Here is a 22,284-nt window from a genome sequence, read left to right as displayed (position 1 = left end):
ATTTGAAAGTAGGTCCCTGATTCAACCCTTTCTTCTTCATCATCTTCTTTTGTTTCAATCATTAAATAATCACAAATTATGGAACAAGACAGTGCATAAATTACTGATGCTCAAGGGCCATAGAAATTTACATATGGTATAATTTATGCAGATTTTATGTACCTACTTGATTTGTATTTCTTTCTTCCCTACATTTTAATTCTAACATAAAAATTTTATTCTCTGGAGTAATTTTCAATTACCAGTTCTTTTTATTTTATTTAAAATGTCCACTTAGTGGAATTGTGCAGACACACAACAGTTGTTGTACATGTGAGGTCTTGGTTTTGGGTTGGTTCTTTTCCCCTAATACAATAGTTGATTTTTTTGCTGATATTTGATTTGATTAAAACAAAAATATATGATAATTTAATACTCATTTGAAGAAAATATAGCATAAATTGTAGTCGCTGATCAAGCAATCTGTGATAAACGGGGCATGAGATTTTTTTTAGATGCATTCAGACTATCAGTCCATCAAGTTAAATATCCTGCTTTTGACAGTGGTGAGTATCTGAGAATAAGTATTATATTCAGAATAAGTTCCCACTTATTTTTTTATCATCTGCCAAAACAAACGTGAAATGCAGTATCAGGGTATGAAGTGTCTTTCTTGATCATGTGACTAGAAAGGGTATTTCCTACTCCTCACACGTGACCTTGCTGCCACAAAAAAATCTAGATTATCCTGGCATACCCTGATTGAGGGCGTGATCTAACAAAGTGCTTAAACATGCACAGAGCCTAATGTCATATGATTTTTTAATCATCTCAGGGGTCCCCGATTTTAGTCACGTCGTATTTGTCTAACATATAAATACTCTTATTGTCTTGGCAGACAAATGTAAAGTTGGCTCCTTTCTCCCACAAACATTGTAAATAAATGAAACAAAAATATCCTCAAACCTTTTAGTTAAATCCCCAAGCTGCAGCATTGCAGTATTGGTCTCACAAATGTAAAATCACCTTCCTGCTCACTACTGCCCTGGGTATACATCCAAGGATCACATTAGCCTTTTTTTCCCCGCAGTATTGCCCTTGGCGCTCAGGGTCAGTTGCTTCATCACTATGACCCCTAAATCCTTTTCAGATTCGCTGCTTTCCAGGATACCGTCTCCCATTCGGTCATTATGGCTTGCATTCTTTGTTTCTAGATATGTAACTTCGCATTTGGCTTTATTAAAATGCACTTTTGTGGTGAAGTGGCAAGTACCTCGATGGTATCATAGTCTTATTCATGAAGGCATTTGGGCAAATCTTAAGAGCTGATTGTATTCCCAAAAATATGGGTGTCTACTAACTTCTGATTAGTGGATTGGGGGAAGCACATGTACTTACCTGTAATGAAGGATGACATAGTATACCCTGCTCTGAACTGATCTCTTATTACATTACCAATATCTTATTAGGTGTGGAATGATTGTACTGTATAGGAAGTGGCTTTTCATTGTCTGTGAATCTCAATGTCTAGTACTACCAATATGTTACATGGAGTAGGTACTGTCTTGTAGAGATATTATGTTCATATAGTATCCAGGTGGGTTTGTAAGCAGATGAGCTAAAGAGGGTACCTACCCATAGGGGAGTCAAGGGCATCACAGAACAATATGAGTCACTAATATACATCTCCTCTTGATACTATAACTTGCAAATTTTAACTAGATTGTGGTCTTGATTCTGATCTCAAACCAATGTAAATCAAGGGTAATCACACTGTGAAGTCTGTGGATTTCAGTCTGTGTGATCAGTGTAATTGAGGTCAGACTCAATCCGTAAACCTTTTCTTACAGCCTGACTGTTTTTTCCCCCACAGTCTTCAAATAAAGCATTTTTTTTCTGTTCAGTTGTTTGCAAAGCCCCATTTAAATTTATTTAATTTCATCTACGGTATTGTTGATTTTTGTTATGCGAAGACATCTTTTATTTGTTTAAACAAATAAAATTGTTTAGAAACCAAAATAATCAAGAATTAATTGGAGATTTATACCGTATAATGATTGAAGCCTGTTTCTTATATAAAACTCACATAATCCTTTGTGGTTGTGATATATAGTTTAATTCTCAATGTTATGCTTGGTAGCCTATTAAGTTATAAAACTCCCATGGTAAATGAAGACCAAATAATTGTATGATACATCACTGACAGTGTGATGAAAGTACAACACCACTGGTAACCATATCTGTATATTTTCATGATGCTTAATGTTTTATTCATCTCAGTCACGTCACATTATTTGAGTTCTTCTCACTGGGAAGTTCATTTATGTAAGATATAGGGAGCATTAACGTTTCTTGTATCTCAGAATTTTCATTTTAAGTGGAGTTAATTATCCAAAGTCTTTTTATAAAGAATATTTGCAGAAGGTTAGGAGCGTGCCTTTTCTCTTTCAACACAGCTGATCTTCGCCCATCCAACAGGTGTACGTATTCACGCCCATAATACCAAAGCTTTGCTGTTACCTGCTATTTAAGTGCTGTAGGAACCTGGACATTATATTCTGTTTGGTACCCTGCTTACTGAGAAGGAGAAGGAGTTATCTTGTGTTGCTGTGGGGCTGCTGGCTGAATCCCTTTCTTTGCTTGCCACCTTCTGGCTCCTGTACTCTTCAGTGTGAGTTTCAAAGAAAGTGAGATGATGTCATCATAGGAAGGGGGTGCTATGAATTGGTGAAGTCTGTACTACTTATGAACTCTGATTGATATTGTGAAGTTGTGGATTATTATGAGTGCCTAGATGTATGTGGGTCCACCATTGCTGACAGCCCAGAGAGATACAGAAGTAAATATTTAAGGTTAAGGATGGTATTTACACCTCACCAAGGTTATGCAAAGAAGCAGCTGCATCTTTAGAGACAAACAGTTTACCTGGTTCCTCTGGAGGGAGGGGGGAAGGTAGGAGCAATAGACAATAATTGGGAGGGGAATAAAAGAAGGATTTAAGATAAAGAAACAAACAGGACCGGGGGCCATACAGGAAGAGGAAGCATGGGGCAGGAGAGGGCAAGGTCACAGCAGCAGGATAAGGGACTCCTTGAAAGAGACTGAAAAGCATGCAGCAGCCTCACAGCAACCGGCAGGCCACCCCTCGCGGCTTGCCGCCCCAGGCACGGGCTTGGTGTGCTGGTGCCTGGAGCCGCCCCTGCTGCATGAGGTGTGGACACACTACTTTCCTGGACCCATATGGTTCCCCAAGGACTCACAAGAGAAGAATCAAGTAGAAACTGAGGGATATTTGTGTTTTCAGATGTTTGTTTTGTATGAGCTGTTGTCTCCTGTGCTTTGCAGCATTAAGTATGAAAGAGCATAACAGTGTTAGACTGTACTGTGTGTGTGTGTGGACTGCTTCACCACTTCTGCATGCCCCTGAGAGAATTAAACTGTAAACCAAAATCTTCACACCTTTGGCGTTCTGGGAAGGGGGTGTGCTTAGGTAGCTGGGGTATCTTGGGTGTCAGTGCTGGTCCTGGAGGCCTCAAGCAGGTGGGCTGAGGATCCTCACTTTCAAGCAGCGGTAGCAGACTGGGAGTCAATACCCAGAAAATGTGCCAGAGAGGCCAGCCAGGGGCTTCAGAAATGTAACACATCTCAGGAGATGGAGAGCACAGAGGCTTCCCCTCATAGCTGTCTAGTGTGTGGCTGGCAGGAAGCACTTGCTAGGATCTGTGACTAGGGGAAAGAAAAGAAAATAAATGGTATATTTGAAACCAGTTTAAAGTTTGGGAGCAATGGGGAAGAAAGAAGATAGTGGAGAAGAAAAAGTTGACGGAATGAGAGATGGTGAATTTGGGTCAATGGCAGACAGAAAGGCAGAGCACAGGCGGATCTTGGCAATCGGAGAGTGAAGCTAGGGTGACCAGTTGTCCCGATTTTATAGGGACAGTCCTGATTTTTGGGTCTTTTTCTTATGTAGGCTCCTATTATCTCCTACCCCGTCCCAATTTTTCACACTTGCTGTCTGGTCACCCTAAGTGAAGCATATGGGGAGAGTCAGCAACAGAAAGGTGCGGACAGGAACTGGACAACAGAATATGGGCAGCAAGAGTGGAGGGATGTGAGAGAGAGAGAGTGAAATAGACTGAGGAGTGGAGCAACAGGGGCTGAATGAGCAACATAAGGAGCAAGACAGGAAGAAAGTGAGTTATTTTTGCACTTTTTTGGCATGGCAAACTACTATGGATAATGTGCATCCCACTTGTTCCTAATTCAGAAAATGCCAGACTATGCAATATGTATGCTATTACCTCACTCAGTGTAGATCTAAGAACAAGCTTGTAATTTTTTTTTATTGAAAGTCATTAATCATATTAACAACCAGTCGATGGAGACTAAGTGATAAATTCACTCCTGGCCCCTGAGACCAATGAGAGAAACAAAACAGGAATAGAATCCAGGTTAGGATTAAACAAATATATCTCAGCCACCAAAAGAAAAATTAAAACCTCTACAATTGCTAATGTATCTGGTAGATATGGGAAATCCTTACAAAGTGTTAGGCACCTTCTTAGAAATTCAGAGTGCCCTTAATTCCTGTTCTCAGGAGGTGCTCATTTTCTTGTAGCATTAGTGTCTAGAAATACCGTGGTTCTTTAAAAAAAAAAAAAAAAAGAAAGAAAGAAACAAGATGTTCAGATACTATGATAATGGGAGTGATTATAAAAATCTGGATAATGGATTTTTTTTGCATCTTATCATCACTGCAAAAGATGTCAGGAAGATTCCCACACCTGAGTCATTTTTTTTAGGTGATAAATCTCAGGGACTGTCCCAGATTGAGGTGTCAGTAGAGGAGCTTTTGGAGCAAACTGATAAATTAAACAGTAATAAGTTAGCAGGACCAGAAGGTATTCACTCGACTTCTGAAGAAACTCAAAAATTGCTGAACTACTAACTGAGGTATGGAACTTATTCCTTAAATCAGTCTCTGTACCAGATGACTGGAGGATAGCTAATGTAATACCGATTTTTTAAAAAGTCTTCAGAGGTGAATTTGGAAATTACTGGCTGGTAAACCTAACTTCAGCAACAGGCAAATTGGTTAAAATGATAGTAAAGAATAGAATTATCATACACATAGATGAGCATGATATTTTGGAAAGAATCAACATGGCTTTTGTAAAGGGAAATCATACCTCACCAATCTTTTAACATTCTTTGAGAGTGTCAACAAATATGTGGACTTTCAGAAAGGCTTTGATAAGTTCCTATACGAAAGACTCTTAAGCCAAGTAAGCAGTCATGGGATAAGAGGGCAGGTCCTCTCATGGATCAGTAACTGGTTAAAAGATAGAAAAGAGTAGTAATAAATAGTCAATTTTCATAATGGAAAGAGTTTAATAGCAGGCTCCCCCACAGATCTGTCCTGGGATCTTTGCTATCTAATATATTCATAAATGGTCTAGAAAAAGGGGCAAACAGTGAGGTGGCAAAATGTGCTGGTGATACTAAATTACTGAAGATAGCTATGTCCAAACAGGCTGCAAAGAGTTACAAAGATCTCACAAAATTGAGCAACAAACTGGCTGATGAAATTCGGTGTTGATAAGTGCAAAGTAATGCACACTGGAAAACATAATCCCAACTATACATACAAAATGATGGGGTCTATATTGGTTATTACCATTCAAGAAAGAGATCTTGGTGTCATTGTGGATAGCTCTCTGAAAACATCCACTCCGTGTGCAGCAACGGTTAAAAACACTTAACAGAATATTAGGAACCATTTGAAAAGGGATAGATAATAAGACAAAATGTCATAATGCCACTATATAAACCTATGGTATGCCCACACTTGAATACTTCATGCAGTTCTGGTTGCCCTATCTCAGAAAAAGATATATTATAATTGGAAATGGTACAGAGAAGGGCAACAAAAATGATTAGGAGTATGGAACAGCTTCCATATGAAAAACAGATTTAAAAGATGGGATTATTCAACTCTGAAAAGAGACGACAAACGGGATCTGATTGAGGTCTATAAAATCATGACTGATATGGAAAAAGTGAATAGGGAAGTGTTATTTACCTCCCTTACATAACATTAGAATCTGGGGTCATCCAATGAAATTAATAAACACCAGGTTTAAAACAAACATCTGTAAGTACTACTTCAGAGAATGCACTGGCAACCTCTGGAGCTCATTGCCAGGGGATTGTGAAGGCCAAAAGTATAGCAGTGTTCAGAAAAGAACTAGATAAACTAATGGAGGATAGATCCATAAATGGCTATTAGCCAAGAGAGTGAGGGACACAACCGCCTGCTCTGGGTATTCCTAAGCCTCTGGCTGCCAGAAGCTGGGACTAGGTGATAAGGGATGGACTCCTGAAAATTGATCAATTCTATTCATTCATTCTGAAGAACCTGTTGGAAGACACAATATTGGGCTGGATGGACCATTGGTCTGACCCAGTATGGCCATTCTTATGTTCTTGTGCATTGTGGCAGAGCCGTTGCGACTCCATAGTTAAGCAAGGGTTCGGGTTTGCACTTGATGCAGGACTTCACTCTTGGTTTTTGTATGAAAACCACAGCATAACTGCCTCAAGTTTTCAGCACGTAATCTCAGAGTGAAGCATGAATTTTCTAAGGAGTTTCAAGTAAATCTGTTAATTACTTTCCTAGTTCTAACTAATTAAAAATTGGCTAACAAAAGTTCATGTTCTGAGTCTCATAACTTTTAAGGACTCATCTAGCTTACAAAGCACAAACTGTAGAAAGTCAGAATACTGTAGCAAGAGCTCTTTTAGAGTTGTGTAATTATTTTTTTAATTAACTAAAAGAAAAATAAAATCTTCCTTATGTTATCTAGAATCTGAGAATTTGTGGGCAAGCCAGACTGTAGAGAATACATGACCGGTTACGAGTGATAGTCACAAAGGGAAATATACATAGCTGTACCATTTGCACTGTAAGTTACAGTAATTGGAAGTTGCAAAGGTTTATTTTCATTTCTTCTCCAAAGCCATCCCATTGATCTTTATGGTAAAAAGTATAGAGAACAATTTCCCACCTACTCTTCATGCAGGAGTGGAAAGGTGTGTGGCCTATGATTGAGGATAGCATAAATCAAAGGAATAAAATGTGCAGTTAACTTTTGTATGGCAAGTGGTCTTGCTCCCATGTACTGGTTGTTCAACTGTGCAGAATTTAATTCTGAAATGGAACATTTTGTACCCATTTGAATACAAGTTTCTAAGCAATGTCTCCACTTTGCACAGCATCCAAGGGTACAGCAGAGCCTCTTTAATTGGCACTTCACTAATCCATATATTTTTATAAATAAGTCAAAAAAAGCCATAATTTATCCTCCCTTCTCACAAAAAATGTAATAGCAAGATACTATGTACCACAGTAAATTCATTTGTACACTATGGAGATGCATAAATAAAACAAAACTATGCACTTCAAAATAAGGGAATGAAATATGGTTTGTGATGCATCAGCCTTTAAATTTTATTCATGTTTGTTCACTTAGGACTAGATCAAAAATCTTTCTTACACACATTAGTGAAAAGTTACTCACAACCAAAGCCAATTGGACTACTCTTGTGAGTAACAGATTCACAGTCGGGCCCTTGTTTACAGTGTAAGGCTGAGTAATGCATGAGCACTTGCCTAATTTACAAAATTCAGTAATTTACAATGTGAGCATGAGTGATGAATGATCGTCTATATTCATAACCTGAAACATACCCAGAAATAAGCTCTGGCCGTTATTCTGTCATCTCTCTGCAGCTCACTCAAGTGGAGACATTTTTTCCCCTGGTTATTACCATTTTCTTGTCATAAATAGATTACTGGCTGTTTTGCCAGCAAACTGGTGTCCTCTGAGTGATTTTCTTACACCCACAAAGAAGCTAGAAGAACAGCTCTGGGTTTAAACTTACCAGTATGTCGTGTACTTGCTCCCTATGCTGAAAGAACTAGAGTTACTGATGTCATGACAAATGACCTAAGAATTTTTTTAACCATCCTTACCAGCAAAATCCCCAAGAGAAGTAAATCAGAATATATTAAAAAAAACCTCTCCCTTTTCAGCCAATGGGATTATTCCCAGTTTTAAAATTAAACACCCACGTAAGTGTTTGCAGGATCGGGGCCTGAAAACTCTATTATGTACAGTCTCTACTGGGCCTTTTTATATAATGCAAAATTAAATACTTCAGTCTATGGTTGAGGAATAATTGAATAACTGAGTCACTGCTTGAAAAGTCTATTACTATGTATCTTCAAGACTTTGAAATTATAATACTTTTAAAATTTTCTTACTAGATAGATGGATACATTTTAAATACTGTACATACATCTCCCTTGATGAGTGGGACCATGATGCCTTTTCTGTGGAATTTTTATTTATCATCAATAGTAATCATTAATGTTTTCTCCAAATGCACTCATTTGTGCAGTTTTAACTTTAGATTTCCAGATAATTATATTAACTGGTAGTAACAGTGGTTGTGGTAGTTGCAACCCTTACACATGTAGGTGACCATTACTCATGCAAATAGTCCCACTGAGGCCAATAGGACTATTTCAATGTTTAAATTCTCATCGATATGAGTAAGGGTTGAAGAGCTAGCCCTTAGCTGTACAGTATAGGTAACTTCAAATGTTGAAGCCTGGCCAAAAAAAATACTGATATTGACTTAAAAAATCATGAGATTTTTTTCAAAGGGGTTCTTTTTATTTGCCTTCTGGTTTCTGAGCCTCTGGTGTGCCCTTGCTTCATGTTTTCAAACTTTTCTCCACAACCACAAAGCTGGAAACTTACTTTAAAATAAAATAAAAATGAGGTAATCATATAATGATGTCACTTATGAAATGGAGAGTAATCATATATTTCATGATTTGTCATAAAATAGCCACAGTTGGCAACACTGACTTTAATTTCTTTAGAATCCCATCTTTTAGTTTGTGAATGCACATGAAAAACAAGTTACCTGCGTTTATTTGCTGCTTTTTTCACTAATCTCATTAATCTGCTGTCACTGTTAAACCTTTACTTGTTGACTTGAAGAGAAGTAATGTTAGTGAAGTCTTATACCTAAGCAAAGATGTCTGTGTGGATGAATAAAATCACAGCTGAACTGACTGGAAAAGATCTCATGAGTCATCTATTTCAATGGCTCTCAACCTTTCCAGGCTACTCTACCCCTTTCAGGAGTCTGATTTGTCTTGTGTGTCCCTCGAGTTTCACCTCACTTAAAAACTACTTGTTTACAAAATCAGACATAAAAATACAAAAGGGTTGCAGCTTACTATTACTGAGAAATTTCTTCTTTCTCATTTTTACCATATAACTATAAAATAAATGAACTGGAATATAAATATTGTACTTGCGTTTCAGTGTATCGTACATAGAACAGTATAAACGAGTCACTGTCTGTGTGAAACTTTAGTTTGTACCAACTTTACTAGTGCTTTCCATGTAGTCTGTTGTAAAAATGGGCAAACAGCTAGATGAGTTGATGTATCCCTAGAAGACTTCTGTGCACCCTCCCAGGGGTACACGTACGACTGATTGAGAACCACTGATCTCATCAGTCCCCCTGCTCTGGGGAACTGATCCTGCAGCCTATACCCATGTGAGTAGCCCTAGTGGAAATCAATGATCAGTGACTACCTCACATGTTTAAACCTGCAGTTCAAGCCCCTGGAGCAGAATTGCTGTACAACAATCTCTTGAGTCTGTTTTGAAGATCACTGGTGCTTTTGTTATTATGTATGACAACCTCCCTTGGCAGATTATTCCATTGTCAGACAGGTTCTCCAGTTTAAAAAAATCCTAATATTTAATTTATTTTCTCCCTACTTTGGTTTCAGGCTATTAGTTTTACGTTACCATCCTCAGCAAGAATGAAGTTCAATCATACATTCTTTGCGCAGTCATAGCTAGTCAGTGGGAGTTTTGGGGAAGATGAGGAATGTAGGACTGGACCTTTGAATGCATCACTTTCCCTTTTGTGTATTATTAATTTTAAAGCTATATTTTTGCTGTTTGAAAAGACATCACCATTGTTTTTTCTCTAGGCTATAACTATAGTAATGGGTTATGAATGGAAGGGAATTCTCTCCACCCACAACTGTCTGTTGCTCGATTTTCAACATTTAGTAACTTCCCAGTCAAGGAATATGACTCTGTTTTTCTTCCCTATTTATAGATGGTTTTGTATTCTGCATTGGTTTTGCTACATATGTTCCCAATCTTGAATCAGGGTTGCCAGTATAAACCTCTGTCTCACTGTGGAGTCCTATCACAATGGTCCACACTAGTTGATCCAATGCAGAATTTGGGCCGAAATTCTTATGACACATTATTTAATTTGGATCATAGCTTTGAGACCTATGTGTTACTTTGATCTTCCCTAAGGGTCTGATCATGTAAAGTGCTTAGCCAACTGCTGACTGGCCTCAATTTGCTTATCATTGCCTCAGTCTACTAACTCCAAAAGAAACTGAGACGTGTTGATATTTTGAACTGTAATAATTTTCACCACACATTCACATGTAAAAGGGCTTTCCTTCACCCCCTTCCCTGGTTCTTGTTACACAGACAGAAAGCAGAAGACCAGAAGTCTGAAGTGCAGGCAATGCAATGTTTATGGGTGTTTAGTTCCAAACAAACATATTTTGAAGCCCTTCACACCAGTCAGGCTTGTTTTTATACGCCAATAGTTTCCCCCTCTCCTCCCTCAACTACAGTTCTATACACCAGTAGAACCTCTTCTTCTCCCCTCTAGCTACACACACTGATGAAGCTCTCTCTTCCCAGTGTTCTTTTTCCAGTTCTGATGCCACAGCGCATTTATCCTGTGTCCCCCTTGCCAACTCTGACGCTGCAGAGCCTTGCCTGTGTCCCTTTTCCTCCTTGCCCTATTCTCAGTCCCCCATTGTGCCATTACCATTCCCCTTCCCACTCTCCATTCCCACTCCTCCTTCTCAACAGGCCCAAATATATCTGCAATGGCGCCCCTAGTCACACCCCTTATAACTTATGGTCATTTTCCATTCTGGAGGGTCGTAAGTCAGGGGTCTTCATCCCACCCCGTTTGTACACCGTGGGAGGGGTAAGGAGTGAGGCTGTGCTCTGGTCAGGGGCAGGCATTTCTCTGATCTTTTAGTGTTTTACCTCCCACCCAGTCTCCCCTTACTGCTCCTGACTGGTTGCCTGACCTTGCTTTGAGATAAGGAGTTGAGGCAGTCATCAAGTGTGCACTCATATATTACACTCCCACTGTACCCTGTAACACTTTCAGCTCCATCGCTTATCTGTACTAAAAGCCCCATCTGGTTGTGGGAAATGCAACACACAACATCTTTGTCCTTTGTTCTTCACACATATTAGTAAGGATATAAGAGCATTAAAAGTCAAACTCAAAATTCTGTCTCAGGCTAACAAACAGGCTTTTATGCTAACACACAGCACTGCACAAGTTACCTTAATCTCCCTTCACAAGCCATACACCCTCTGAATAGTGTGCAATATTATTGTCATTTAAAAAATAGTGAAATATATAGCATAAGGACAGCAGATCTGTGCTAAAATGCGTATAAACCTTATAATTAATTGTTGCCCATTATTTGCATTCTGATGACTGTTTTTACTTAGGCTGTAAACTCTTTGGGGTCAGGGCTGTCTTTTTGTTCTGAATTCATACAGCACCTAGCGCAATGGGATACTGGACCATAGAATCATAGGACTGGAAGGGACCTTGAGAGGTCATCTAATCCAGTCCCCTGCACTCATGGCAGGACTAAGTAATATCTAGACCATTCCTGGCAGGTGTTCATCTAACCTGCTCTTAAAAAACCTCCAATGAGGGAGATTCTGCAACCTCCCTTGGCAATTTATTCCAGTGCCTAACCACCCTGACAATTAGAAACATGGCTGGGCTCCTAGGTGCTACCATAATACAAATAATAATAAGCCCCTGCCTTGTCCCCAAAAAGTCTTTTCATGATCGGGCAGAACACTCAGCCCAAGGTGTAAGAGGGGACTTGGCCCCAACCCTGCAAAGAGTTTGCACATTGTGTAGCTTTACTCCTGAGTAGGGTTACCAGATAGCAACTGTGGAAAAAAGGGACAGGAGGTGGGGGGTAATAGGCGCCTGTATAAGAAAAAGTCCCCCAAAAAGGGACTGTCCCTTTAAAAACTGGACATCTGGTCACCCTGCTCCTGAGAGTAAAGGTATGTGCATGTGTAAGTGTTTTTCAGGTTCAGAATCTAAGACACTACTTTGAGATTAATACTTGAATAGCACTGTGGTTAAAGTGGAAAATGGAGTTTTCTTAATAGCTAAGAGCACTACCAATGGACCTGTGTTAACTCTTCCATAGTAAAAAGATCTAAAGGAGATAAAAAATAAGTGTAATGTTTTTCACTTTCTAACAGTGTAATGACATTCCTGTTGTTCACTTACCTCCTGTGTATTTTCTATGTTTTTCTGCTGCACCAAACAGCAGTTTTGAGATCAGCAAACAATGGCTCAGCTGCACTGAAAGGAAAAACAGAATGGAAATTTAAAAACAAGCCACTATATAAGATAAAAAGGCTATTGGGGTGACTCAATATACTAGAGATCTTGCACAGAATTCCCATGGCAGCTGATGCTGCTGATCAATACTTGGTGCTGCTAGTTGGGTCACAAATTATAACTTCAACAATTAATAGTAACTTTCTCAAGCTCACTGTGGAAGACAGATGGGGCAGGGTCACATTTTCACAGTGTCTAATATCTCCAGGACAGGACAGGACAGAAATGAAGTGAGGAATTTAGTGCAATAAAGCACTGTGCAGCTAGCATACATTGGTGGATTAATGTCAGTGTTAGCAGGAAACTTCACTATGGGGAATCTTTCCCATGTTCCGAATTGCAGATTTGCATCCACATGTGGCTTACATGGGAAATCAATAACAAAACTCATCCAAAAGGGAAAGAATCATAATCTGGGGAAACAGACATGGATTATAAAATAAATGAGGATAAATGGCAATTTATGGCAATAATTTCTTCTATTGTGTGTTATAATATTAACTGCACAAGCATAATACATTGTTATTTCTGAGTTTACTTTGCCCTCAATGTCCACCAGTACCAACCCACAATCATCCAAATATTTACTGAAACTTTTGCTTCCTCTGATGTTTTGCTACACTAGGCAACAGCCTGTTTTGCCTGTGTCTTAGGAGCAGACTTCTACAAATATCTTTCCCAAACTGATGTTCATTTTGTATCTCTCTCAGAAAATAAAATAAACAACCCTAACATATGCAGTCCTTCCAGAAGAGAATACTGATGCCATTTCATGCACTCTTTCTTACTAACAGACCTTGAAAACTTCAAGACCAGAACAAGAAGTACAGTGTCAGTCCGACAGGGTCAGGGAATGGTACTGCTGTGTGGACCACCACCACATTCTGGAGGTAAATCATATCAATAATGCTATTTTCAATATTCAATGGCAATTTGCAGGTATCTCTGGCTCTTGCTCCAGAATAGGGTTTCAAGAGTTCTTAAAGCTTCCATCCAGGGAAGAAGCAGGTGACAGTGTTGGATTGAGAGAATGATCCAACCTGAATGGTTCTTGCTAGGCATACAGACACCTTGGTAAATCTGCTAAGAACTTGGTGTGATAAACGCAGACAAAGGATAAAGTTTTATCATCTAAATGCATGCATGGAGAAGAAGAAACTAATGCAAAGGTCAGTGTGTGCCAAAGTGGAGCAGATGAACCTAGATTAGATGGAGCCCATAGAAGCCCATCTGTTTAAGATCTGCATGTTTGGTTTTCTGCAAGTTTTCAGTCAGCAGGGAGGGTAACCATGTAGAAAGAACGTAGGTCACATGTTGAGCCTCTTTCCATTGCATTATTATTTCATTCACAATAAGGAATTTCACCCTCAGTGCAAGAGAACTTGTATCCTCTGCACCAAATTTAGCCCTGAGGCGCAAGTCCCATTGAAGTCAATGAGATTTGAACCCACCTATTCCAGAGCTAAATTTGACTCTGTATTATGTGGTTCAAAGACTTTAAATAATGTGGAGAGAAATGAAAGGATGTTATCAGGTTAGTGTAACTTCCATCTATGAATTAGCTTAAAACATGGTACATAACATCCCCTATATTCTAAATATATTGCTTTTATAAAGAAATATTCAGCAGTCTTTAACAGGGAAATGAAAAAGAACACACTACAAATGTGATTTGTTCTCTTCTGACAGTGTGTGATATCTATCAAATCCTTATCCCTGATGGGAATCAGCATTGATGCTGCCGTTCAGACAGATTAACAGGGAAGTTTCAATAATAACTCAGTGTTTTATCAATGGCAAAGAAAGTGGTATATGGCTCCAAAAAAATCAAGTTTCTAAATGGATTTTATAAACTATGAAGACTATAACAATTACTTTACTACAACATCGCTTTAAAAGGGGATGATAAAAAAAAGTTTAGAAAATTCAAAGCAATCATTTTCAACTAAAATTGTATAAAGATCTCTTGTTATATGCTGTGTAGATATGTAACGAGTGGTGCCAAAACGATCTTGGTTGACTGAGTATTTATACCTGTGTGTTTCTGTGTTGCAATTCTCACAAATCAAGCATCGGAAAGATAATTAGTTAGTTGTCTATTATATCAATTGATTGATATTGGACTTGATCGCAGGCAATGCATTGTGTGCCCAGTAGTCAATGAAGTGTGTCATACAACTTCAGTGTATTATCACTATGATCAGCAACCATCTATTTTGGCTGGGTATACACCCAAGTGGTATTTCCAGTAATCCACATATAACTTTTCAGGTAATTTCTCTCTCTCTTTTTTTCAATTGTAATCATGTTTTTAAATCTATGTGCCATTTGAGTCCTCACTCGTCAGCTAAAAATTGTCTAGCAGACCATTTGCCACTGTGGTGCTTTTACTGCTCAGACACAATGAGGCAAGTATTTACTGAGTCCATTTACTTTTGACCAGCTGTCAGGAAAGCTTGACAAGTCTGCCAGCCTCCCTTGGCCCCTGGGATTCACAGTGACAAACTAGACTGCCACCTGAAAAAAACAAAATTTAAAAAAAAATGGTTTGGAAAGCCCCAGGGTCTGATACTTTAATGACTTGTGTAGTCTGTTACTGCCTACAGATCAAGAAAGTTTTTAATTGTGAATATCATCTGTAAGCCTTGATCAAATCTTTTTAAATCAGGATAAACTCCATGCAGAAATCCCACTGACCCCTATTGATCTGAGTAAATATTTTTTCCACCACCATTGTTCTGCATTTTAACTTGTGAGGAGCCCTGAAGTTTTTCTTCACCAAAGGTACATTCCGTCCTGTCACTGTATGGGGGAGAGGGAATGCCGTGATAAAGGATAACCATCTACCTACTTTCTGTAACTAGGACATCTTTCGCTTTCGTTTTTTTAGGCATTATCCCTTTCCTTCAGTGTATAATATTACCATCAGAATTACAACTTCTGGAATCTCCATGGAAGTATCCGTTACAGGGACATGGTTGTTTCATCTGCAATCTAAGGCACTTTGTTTCTACCTTAAAGGTTAAATTTGGGACCTACCTGCACTGTGCCCCATTGGGGCATTTGCATTTATTAACTGCTGAGCACGCGAGCATATAGTGGAAGGATTGGCTCTTATCAGCTCATGTAATTTGGTGTGCCTAAAATTTTATAGAATTCCCAGATCCCAATGCATACCAGCTTACCCAACTTTTCAGTAGAGATGTGGGGTCCAACACAGACGCAACAAAACCTGCATTTTTAAGGTAAAAGGGGCTGTTAACTGGAGAGTTCTGCAAGGAAAAAGACCCTGGGGTTGTAGTGGTTGACATTTGAAAGGTCAGAAGTAAGTGTAAGAGCTTGAAGGGTCCAGCAGGAACTTTTCAGTAAAAAGTATCCTGAGCTGACTCCTATATTACAAGCCTGTTACCTAACTCTCATCCCCAGGTGCGCAAAGCCTCCATCACCTGCCACCCACTACCACCTGCTTCAGCTTTTCTCCCCCCACCTGCCCAGCTATAAAACCTTGTCTCCTTCCCTGTGACAAGTTTCCTGACTTGATTTCCCCAGCTGCAGGCTACACCTCCCCTACCCCTATGATGAATCCCCTTTTGTTTAAAACAAACAAAAAGAAGTATTTTTTTTCACAAAACACAAAGTCAACCTGTGGAACTCCTTACCAGAGGATGTTGTGAAGGCCAAGACTATAACAGGGTTCAAAAAAGAACAAGTTAAATTCATGGAGGATAGATTCATCGATGGCTATTATCCATGATGGAGAGGGATGGTGTCCGTGGCCTCTGTTTGCCAGAAGCTGGGAATGGGCAACAGGGGATGGATCACTTGATGATTACCTGTTCTGTTCATTCCCTCTGGGGCATCTGGCATCGGCTGCTGTCGGAAGACAAGATACTGGGCTAGATGGACCTTTGGTAGGGCCGTTCTTCTGTTCTTATGTTTACCTTGAAATTAGTTCTTCACAATGTGACATTAATTGTTTTGCTCCTCTTTTGGTCATTGTTGTTTAGCCCTCGCCTCCCAGGTGCTCAGAAACCCATTCATCCCTCTTTTCATGCAGTAGTCTTGGGAGGAGCTTTTTGGTTTTTTTTTATGTTGATGGGGGTTGGGGAGTTGTTTCCCTTCTGGGCTGTTTTAGTGTTATAATCATGTTTATTACCATGCTGAAATCAAAGCTGTGCTGAACTTTGAAGGAGGCTGATACTTGATCTACATTCAAATCTCTGTTTTTGACTAAAGAAATGGGATTCAAACATATCTCCTGAGATACTCATAAGAATTACACATCTGTTATAACTGTACCAGTAACTGGTCAGTCTTTGAACCTGTTGCTTTGTAAAAATGCTGAACAAACATTACTCTAAAATGCTTAAAATTGGCTTCTTAAAGATATAATAGTTTCAGATTGTTTTAAGACATATGTATGCAAATGTATCTATCCATTTATTTATAATGAGTTCACCATCATAGAGAGAAGCATTGTGTACCAAAAATAAGAAAAGCATATTACTGTCTGAAGGCACCATCTTCCTCCATCACACCCCGTTCTCTCCTCCCTCTGTCCTCTCCCCTGCTTTCTGTGTGCTCTATGCAGTTAGTTTCTGTGGCTGTGTATTGGTTACCTAGGAAACTGCTGTAGGCTGGAATTCGATTGAAAATGCTACTGGACTGAGTGTCAGAATTGTGGCCTGTGTTTCAAGTGATGCATGAGTGCATGTAAAATCTTGACAATTTTATTATTATTTGTGACATAAAATAACGTTAAGCACGGGTGCCAAATCCATACATGATGTAACTACACTGATGAATTTAGCCCACTCTTTATTGCAAGCTATCAGAGCCATTTAAACCAAAATGTACACCCATAGAATCAGTGATACTCCCCCTGTATACATCCGATACACAGTCTCCATAAAACAAACGCTACCATCCCAGGCTCTCTCCTAACATCATGAGCCCTCACAAATTATCCCCCACCCCGTCCTGACAATATCATCACCGAGTAAAGAGGCTGCCATTTCCCAGTAGGGGCAGGTAATGGAGAAACTTATAAACAAGAGATAAGACCCAAATAAGGCTATTCACAATGAGTCTCTCCGACCCCACAATTAATTCAGCTGCCTTAAAATCAAACCATGCTCCTTCTATACCACCCCTGATGAGTCCCACCTCACCCTTACAGAGAATTGCTCTACATACTAAAAACTCCTCTGCTATGAAGATTAAATTAATTTAGCGTGAGCAATGGGAGGGTGAGGGGAATTCCAGATTATGTGCTCAGGGTTTTTTTGTTTTGTTTTTGTTTTGTTTTGTGTTATTTTATTTTATTTTATTTTATTTTATTTTGCCGTGAGGAATTTTGTTGCTATTTTGCAGATAAAATGGCTGAGATCCAGATTGACCTGTCAGATTGGTGTGTTGTGTGTCAGTGACTCAAAGACATTTTAATGTAAATGTATTCAGTGATGACAGTAACAGTCTAAAGAGCTGATAAAGTTATTTCCCATTACTGTGGTCTGAATATATACAGCATGTAAGGAAAGGCATGTTATGGTGTCTGTGAGATAAGCACACTCACTTCTGGTGCCCAGCAAGGCAGAAGACTGAGGATATTATTACTAGATCCACAGTTAGTTTAAATTGGCACAGCTCTATTGTTGTCAGTTGGCCTGTGCCAGTCTACAGAAGTAAGTTGATGTTCTAAACCATTTTCAGTCAGAAGAAATTTTATGAAAGGCAAAGTAATTCCAGTCTATTCTGCCCTGGATCCTGGTATTCTCATTTGCCCTACATGAAGAAAATGTTGTCGTCTTTTTTTTTAACAGGACCTAATTTGTATTTAATATAATTCACCCTGCTCAGCATGAAATAACCTGAAGGAATGGTAGAATTTTTAGGCTCCAGAAATAGAGTGATTGTTTCCAAATTGCATTTTAGTTAGCCAAGTAGCTTGCTCACCATATACGTTAGGAAACCATTTGCTAATGATTACTGCACAATTACTGCAGTTATCTCCTTTTCCAACTGTAGGGAGATAGAGGAGAGCATGAGAGTATCCGATGTTCCTGGTGCGTACTCTTTCTAGGGGTGTTTTATCAATGAAAAACTATAGCAGCCTCCATCTCAAGGGATTCCCAAAGTAGTTTTTACAGACTAAAACTGTAGAGATCACTTCATCCAATACTGTAGTTCTGCCATCTCTGGGATGTAACACAGCAATTGTTTAATGCTTTACTACAGCAATACACAGCAGTTTTAGGCTAGATATGAAGAATACTATATATAATTGAAAATACAAGAGAAATTTAGAGAGAGAAAATACAATTATCTGATTTGGAATTTGATTAGGACACTGTGTTTAATGCCATCCCCTGGCAAATAGTGCCATGGACCTTTAATTTACCTGCTGAGGACCAGAAAACAAGAAATCTGTTTCATGAAGAATCTTGAGATATCAGCATTTGTTTTCCTTTCACATCTAACTCTAGACATTTTGAACTTTTTCTCAAAAAAACCCAGGAGACAGACACACACACTCCAGAGTAGCTAATGGTGCAGTAGTTAGCAAGTGGGAGACCCAGGTTCAAGTGCTTTGTCTGCCCGATTCAAAATAGGGAGTTGCATCTGGGCTTCCTAGATCTCAGGTAAGTGCCTTAATCACTGGCCTATTGCCTGGTCTGAGATGAGTCTCTCTCCAAAAAGCTTTGGTTTTGACAGATTGGCATTTTATGATGAAAAAAACATTTTGTCCAAAAAATCCCAACTACCTCTCCTGAGGACAATGGTTTTACATATCGTAAAAAAGAACACAGTGCCGCTTCGCACTGTGACTCAGATGGAATAGCACCATCTAGTGAAGCATTATCACTAGCACATCATCAGCTACGCCTTGGAGAAAACTCAGCCGTGGAGTGGCCCAGCCCACCCTCCTTCACTTGGAAGATCAGACAGGGTGAAAGCAGTAGATGTATGGCATCAGGACAATTTTTTCCCCTTTGTTTTATCATTAAGAAAAACTATTAATGGTTCATCATGTTTAAAAAAAAATGGTTCTACTTCTTCGCTTCTATCTCCTACCCTCATTCCTCTCAGCTGTAGTTTGCTACATGTATGTAAACAGAAGTTTGGTCTTTGGGATATATCTGTTTCTTAAAGGAATTGCAGCTGAGGGCAAAATTATGTTGGATTTCATGTGCTAGTTGAGCTTTGAGCCATTTACTATCTTAGACATGCTAAAAAAAAATCAGCTTTTTTCTATTAAATTTCTAGCAGTAATTTATCCTAATATGAGGCAAATGATTAACAAGTATTTTCAGCTTCTTAAATACAGTTCATACATAATCATTTGGACTTTCCAATGCAAGATGCATCATAGCAATTCTTATTTTAATACAAGTTAATTCACTGTGTGAATGTAATTCTTTTTTTTTTTTTCCCTCCAGCTGAAAAAGAAATGTGTATTTCTTAGGAGACATTTTCAGCAGGGAGTCAGCATTTTGTCAGGTCACTGCATCATAGTGTTAGATTGTGTTAAGCAGCATAATGATGCGACATGCTAAAATGCTAAAATGCTGGCTGAGCACTGGAAATTTGGAAATAGACACCTATTTGGAGCTGAGGAATAAAGGCAGGAATGGATGTAAATGAAACGTTTGCCACTGTCAGATGTTCAGCTCTTGAAACATTACATAGATGGGCACAGAAGATTGGCTTGCTGTATTTATAGGACCTTGTCTTTTAGAAGTTTTGCTTTTTTTCCCCCTTCCCCATTTATTCACTCATACCTATTAAGCAAGTATAAAATAGGGAAGTAGTAAAACTAAGAACAATAAAAACCTATCCAAGTCATCATCTTTGTTTCTTAGCCATTTATTCTATCACATTCATATGTTCCTTCCCAGTACTCCTCAGATCTCTCATCATTAAAAAGTCAGTTTCTAATAATTCCTCCATTCATACCACGACACCTAGATCCACTGGTTATTGTTGACAAAGTGCTTTAATAATGGACGTTAACAATGGCAACGGTGCCAGTAACTTCCGTTCTCTGGAGGAGAATCACAGTGTTGAATATACTCTAGGAAAGAACAGGATTTAGCAGTTGTAGTAACAACTTCAATCATTTTACATTGTAAACACTTCAGACAAAAGACTACATCTATCTCGGTTTTCACAGCAGCTAACAACACTGAGTCCTGATTGCAGCCTCTGTTAACTAGTCAATGATAATAAATCCTAGTATCTCCTACTAAGTACATTAAAAACCAATGGTAGTTTTAGGAAATGTAAAGGACCTTAAAACGTTTGGGTGGCTTTCTTGATGAGACAAGCTGTGGATATTCAGTGTTTATCAAGATCAGCCCTATAACACTGCTCTACAGTCAAAATGCTTCTGAAATAAATGTAGTCCAACTTTACTAATTCTGGGTCACTGAGAACGAAAATGATGCTTAAAATTGTTGATTGGCTCTAGTTTTCAAGATATGCTATTGGGTCAGTATATACGACCCTTGACTTGGGAATGGCGGAGGAGGAGTGAGTTATAAAGGGAAGGGATCTCAATTTAAACCAGAAATGACTAAAATACATCTTTGACTGGACCTATGAATAAATCTATGACTGGGTTTTAACAGTACTTGCTTTTTAGGCAAAACAATGAATGCTGCAATCTGAAGCAGGTATTGCATCATACATGATATGAATTGCATCATGTTATTCCTAGAAGTCATGGATGATGCAATCATAACGAAGCTTCCATCACTCTGCTGAACAAATTGCCCTATATCAGCTCTAGAAATCATACAGTGTCGTGCTCTCTTATTTGTCAGTGTTTGATTTTGCAAAGGGACACATTTCTGTTTAGCCAAAGTGAGCAGAGATGCCTTGTACTTGTGTGAACAGTGCAGATAACTTCTGCTATGTTTGTGGTGAAGTGACTTTTGCATCACAAAAGCGCAGTATAGCCACTCTGGTTAAGAAAGCCTATCACCTTTATTTTGGCTGCAAAACTGGAGATCAGGACAAGAGGTGGGCCCCACACATATGCTGCAACACTTGTGCAACAAATCTTTGCCAGTGGTTGAACAGGAAAAGGAAATCTATGCCTTTTGCAGTGCCAATGATTTGGAGAGAGCCAACAGATCATACCAGCAATTGTTACTTCTACATGGTGCCTCCAGTTGGGAAAGGTGTGTCAAAGAAGAAAAAGTGGACTGTGCATTATCCAAACATTCCATCAGCTATATGCCCAGTACCCCACGGAGAAGGACTGCCGGTTCCTGATGCACCAGAATCATTCTCACTTGAGTCAGACGAGGAAGAGGATGAAACTTCTGGTCCTGAACCATCAGTGTCACAGGACCCACATTTTCTCCCATCCTCCTCCTCTGAACCACACCTCCTAACACAAGGTGAACTGAATGACCTTGTCAGGGATTTGGAACTACCCAAGAGTAAGGCAGAGCTGTTGGGCTCCAGACTACAGCAGTGGAATCTCCTGGCAGGTGATCAGGGCAAATGGAGCCCATCAGTGCTTGCAGACTATTGCTGGACAGTGACAAGAGATGCTCCATTTAATGAATACAAGAGACAAGCCAAGAAGCACCGAGTAGACACTGAATAGGACTAAACTATGTAAATAATAGTTTTTTGCCTTTTGCTTCATAATAAATTTTATTTATATAACCCTTTTGCTGATTTTTAAAGTGTTACATAAAC

General features: G+C 39.1%; 1 protein-coding gene across 7 annotated transcripts in view; it reads left to right on the top strand.

Annotated features, from left to right (window-relative positions):
- Nucleotides 1-22,284, top strand: part of CNTN4 (contactin 4) — a 643,980-nt gene that overhangs the window by 447,516 nt on the left and 174,180 nt on the right. For all 7 annotated transcript variants that reach the window (XM_030569637.1, XM_030569641.1, XM_030569640.1 and 4 more), the window contains one exon: nt 13,365-13,460. In XM_030569637.1, the coding sequence (XP_030425497.1) occupies nt 13,365-13,460 (96 nt within the window). The remainder of the gene's footprint in view (nt 1-13,364; nt 13,461-22,284) is intronic.

Source organism: Gopherus evgoodei, chromosome 7 (genome assembly GCF_007399415.2).
Source record: "Gopherus evgoodei ecotype Sinaloan lineage chromosome 7, rGopEvg1_v1.p, whole genome shotgun sequence".
NCBI lineage: Eukaryota > Metazoa > Chordata > Testudines > Testudinidae > Gopherus > Gopherus evgoodei.
Note: the sequence above shows the minus strand (reverse complement) of the source record. Positions and strands in the feature narration are given on the sequence as shown.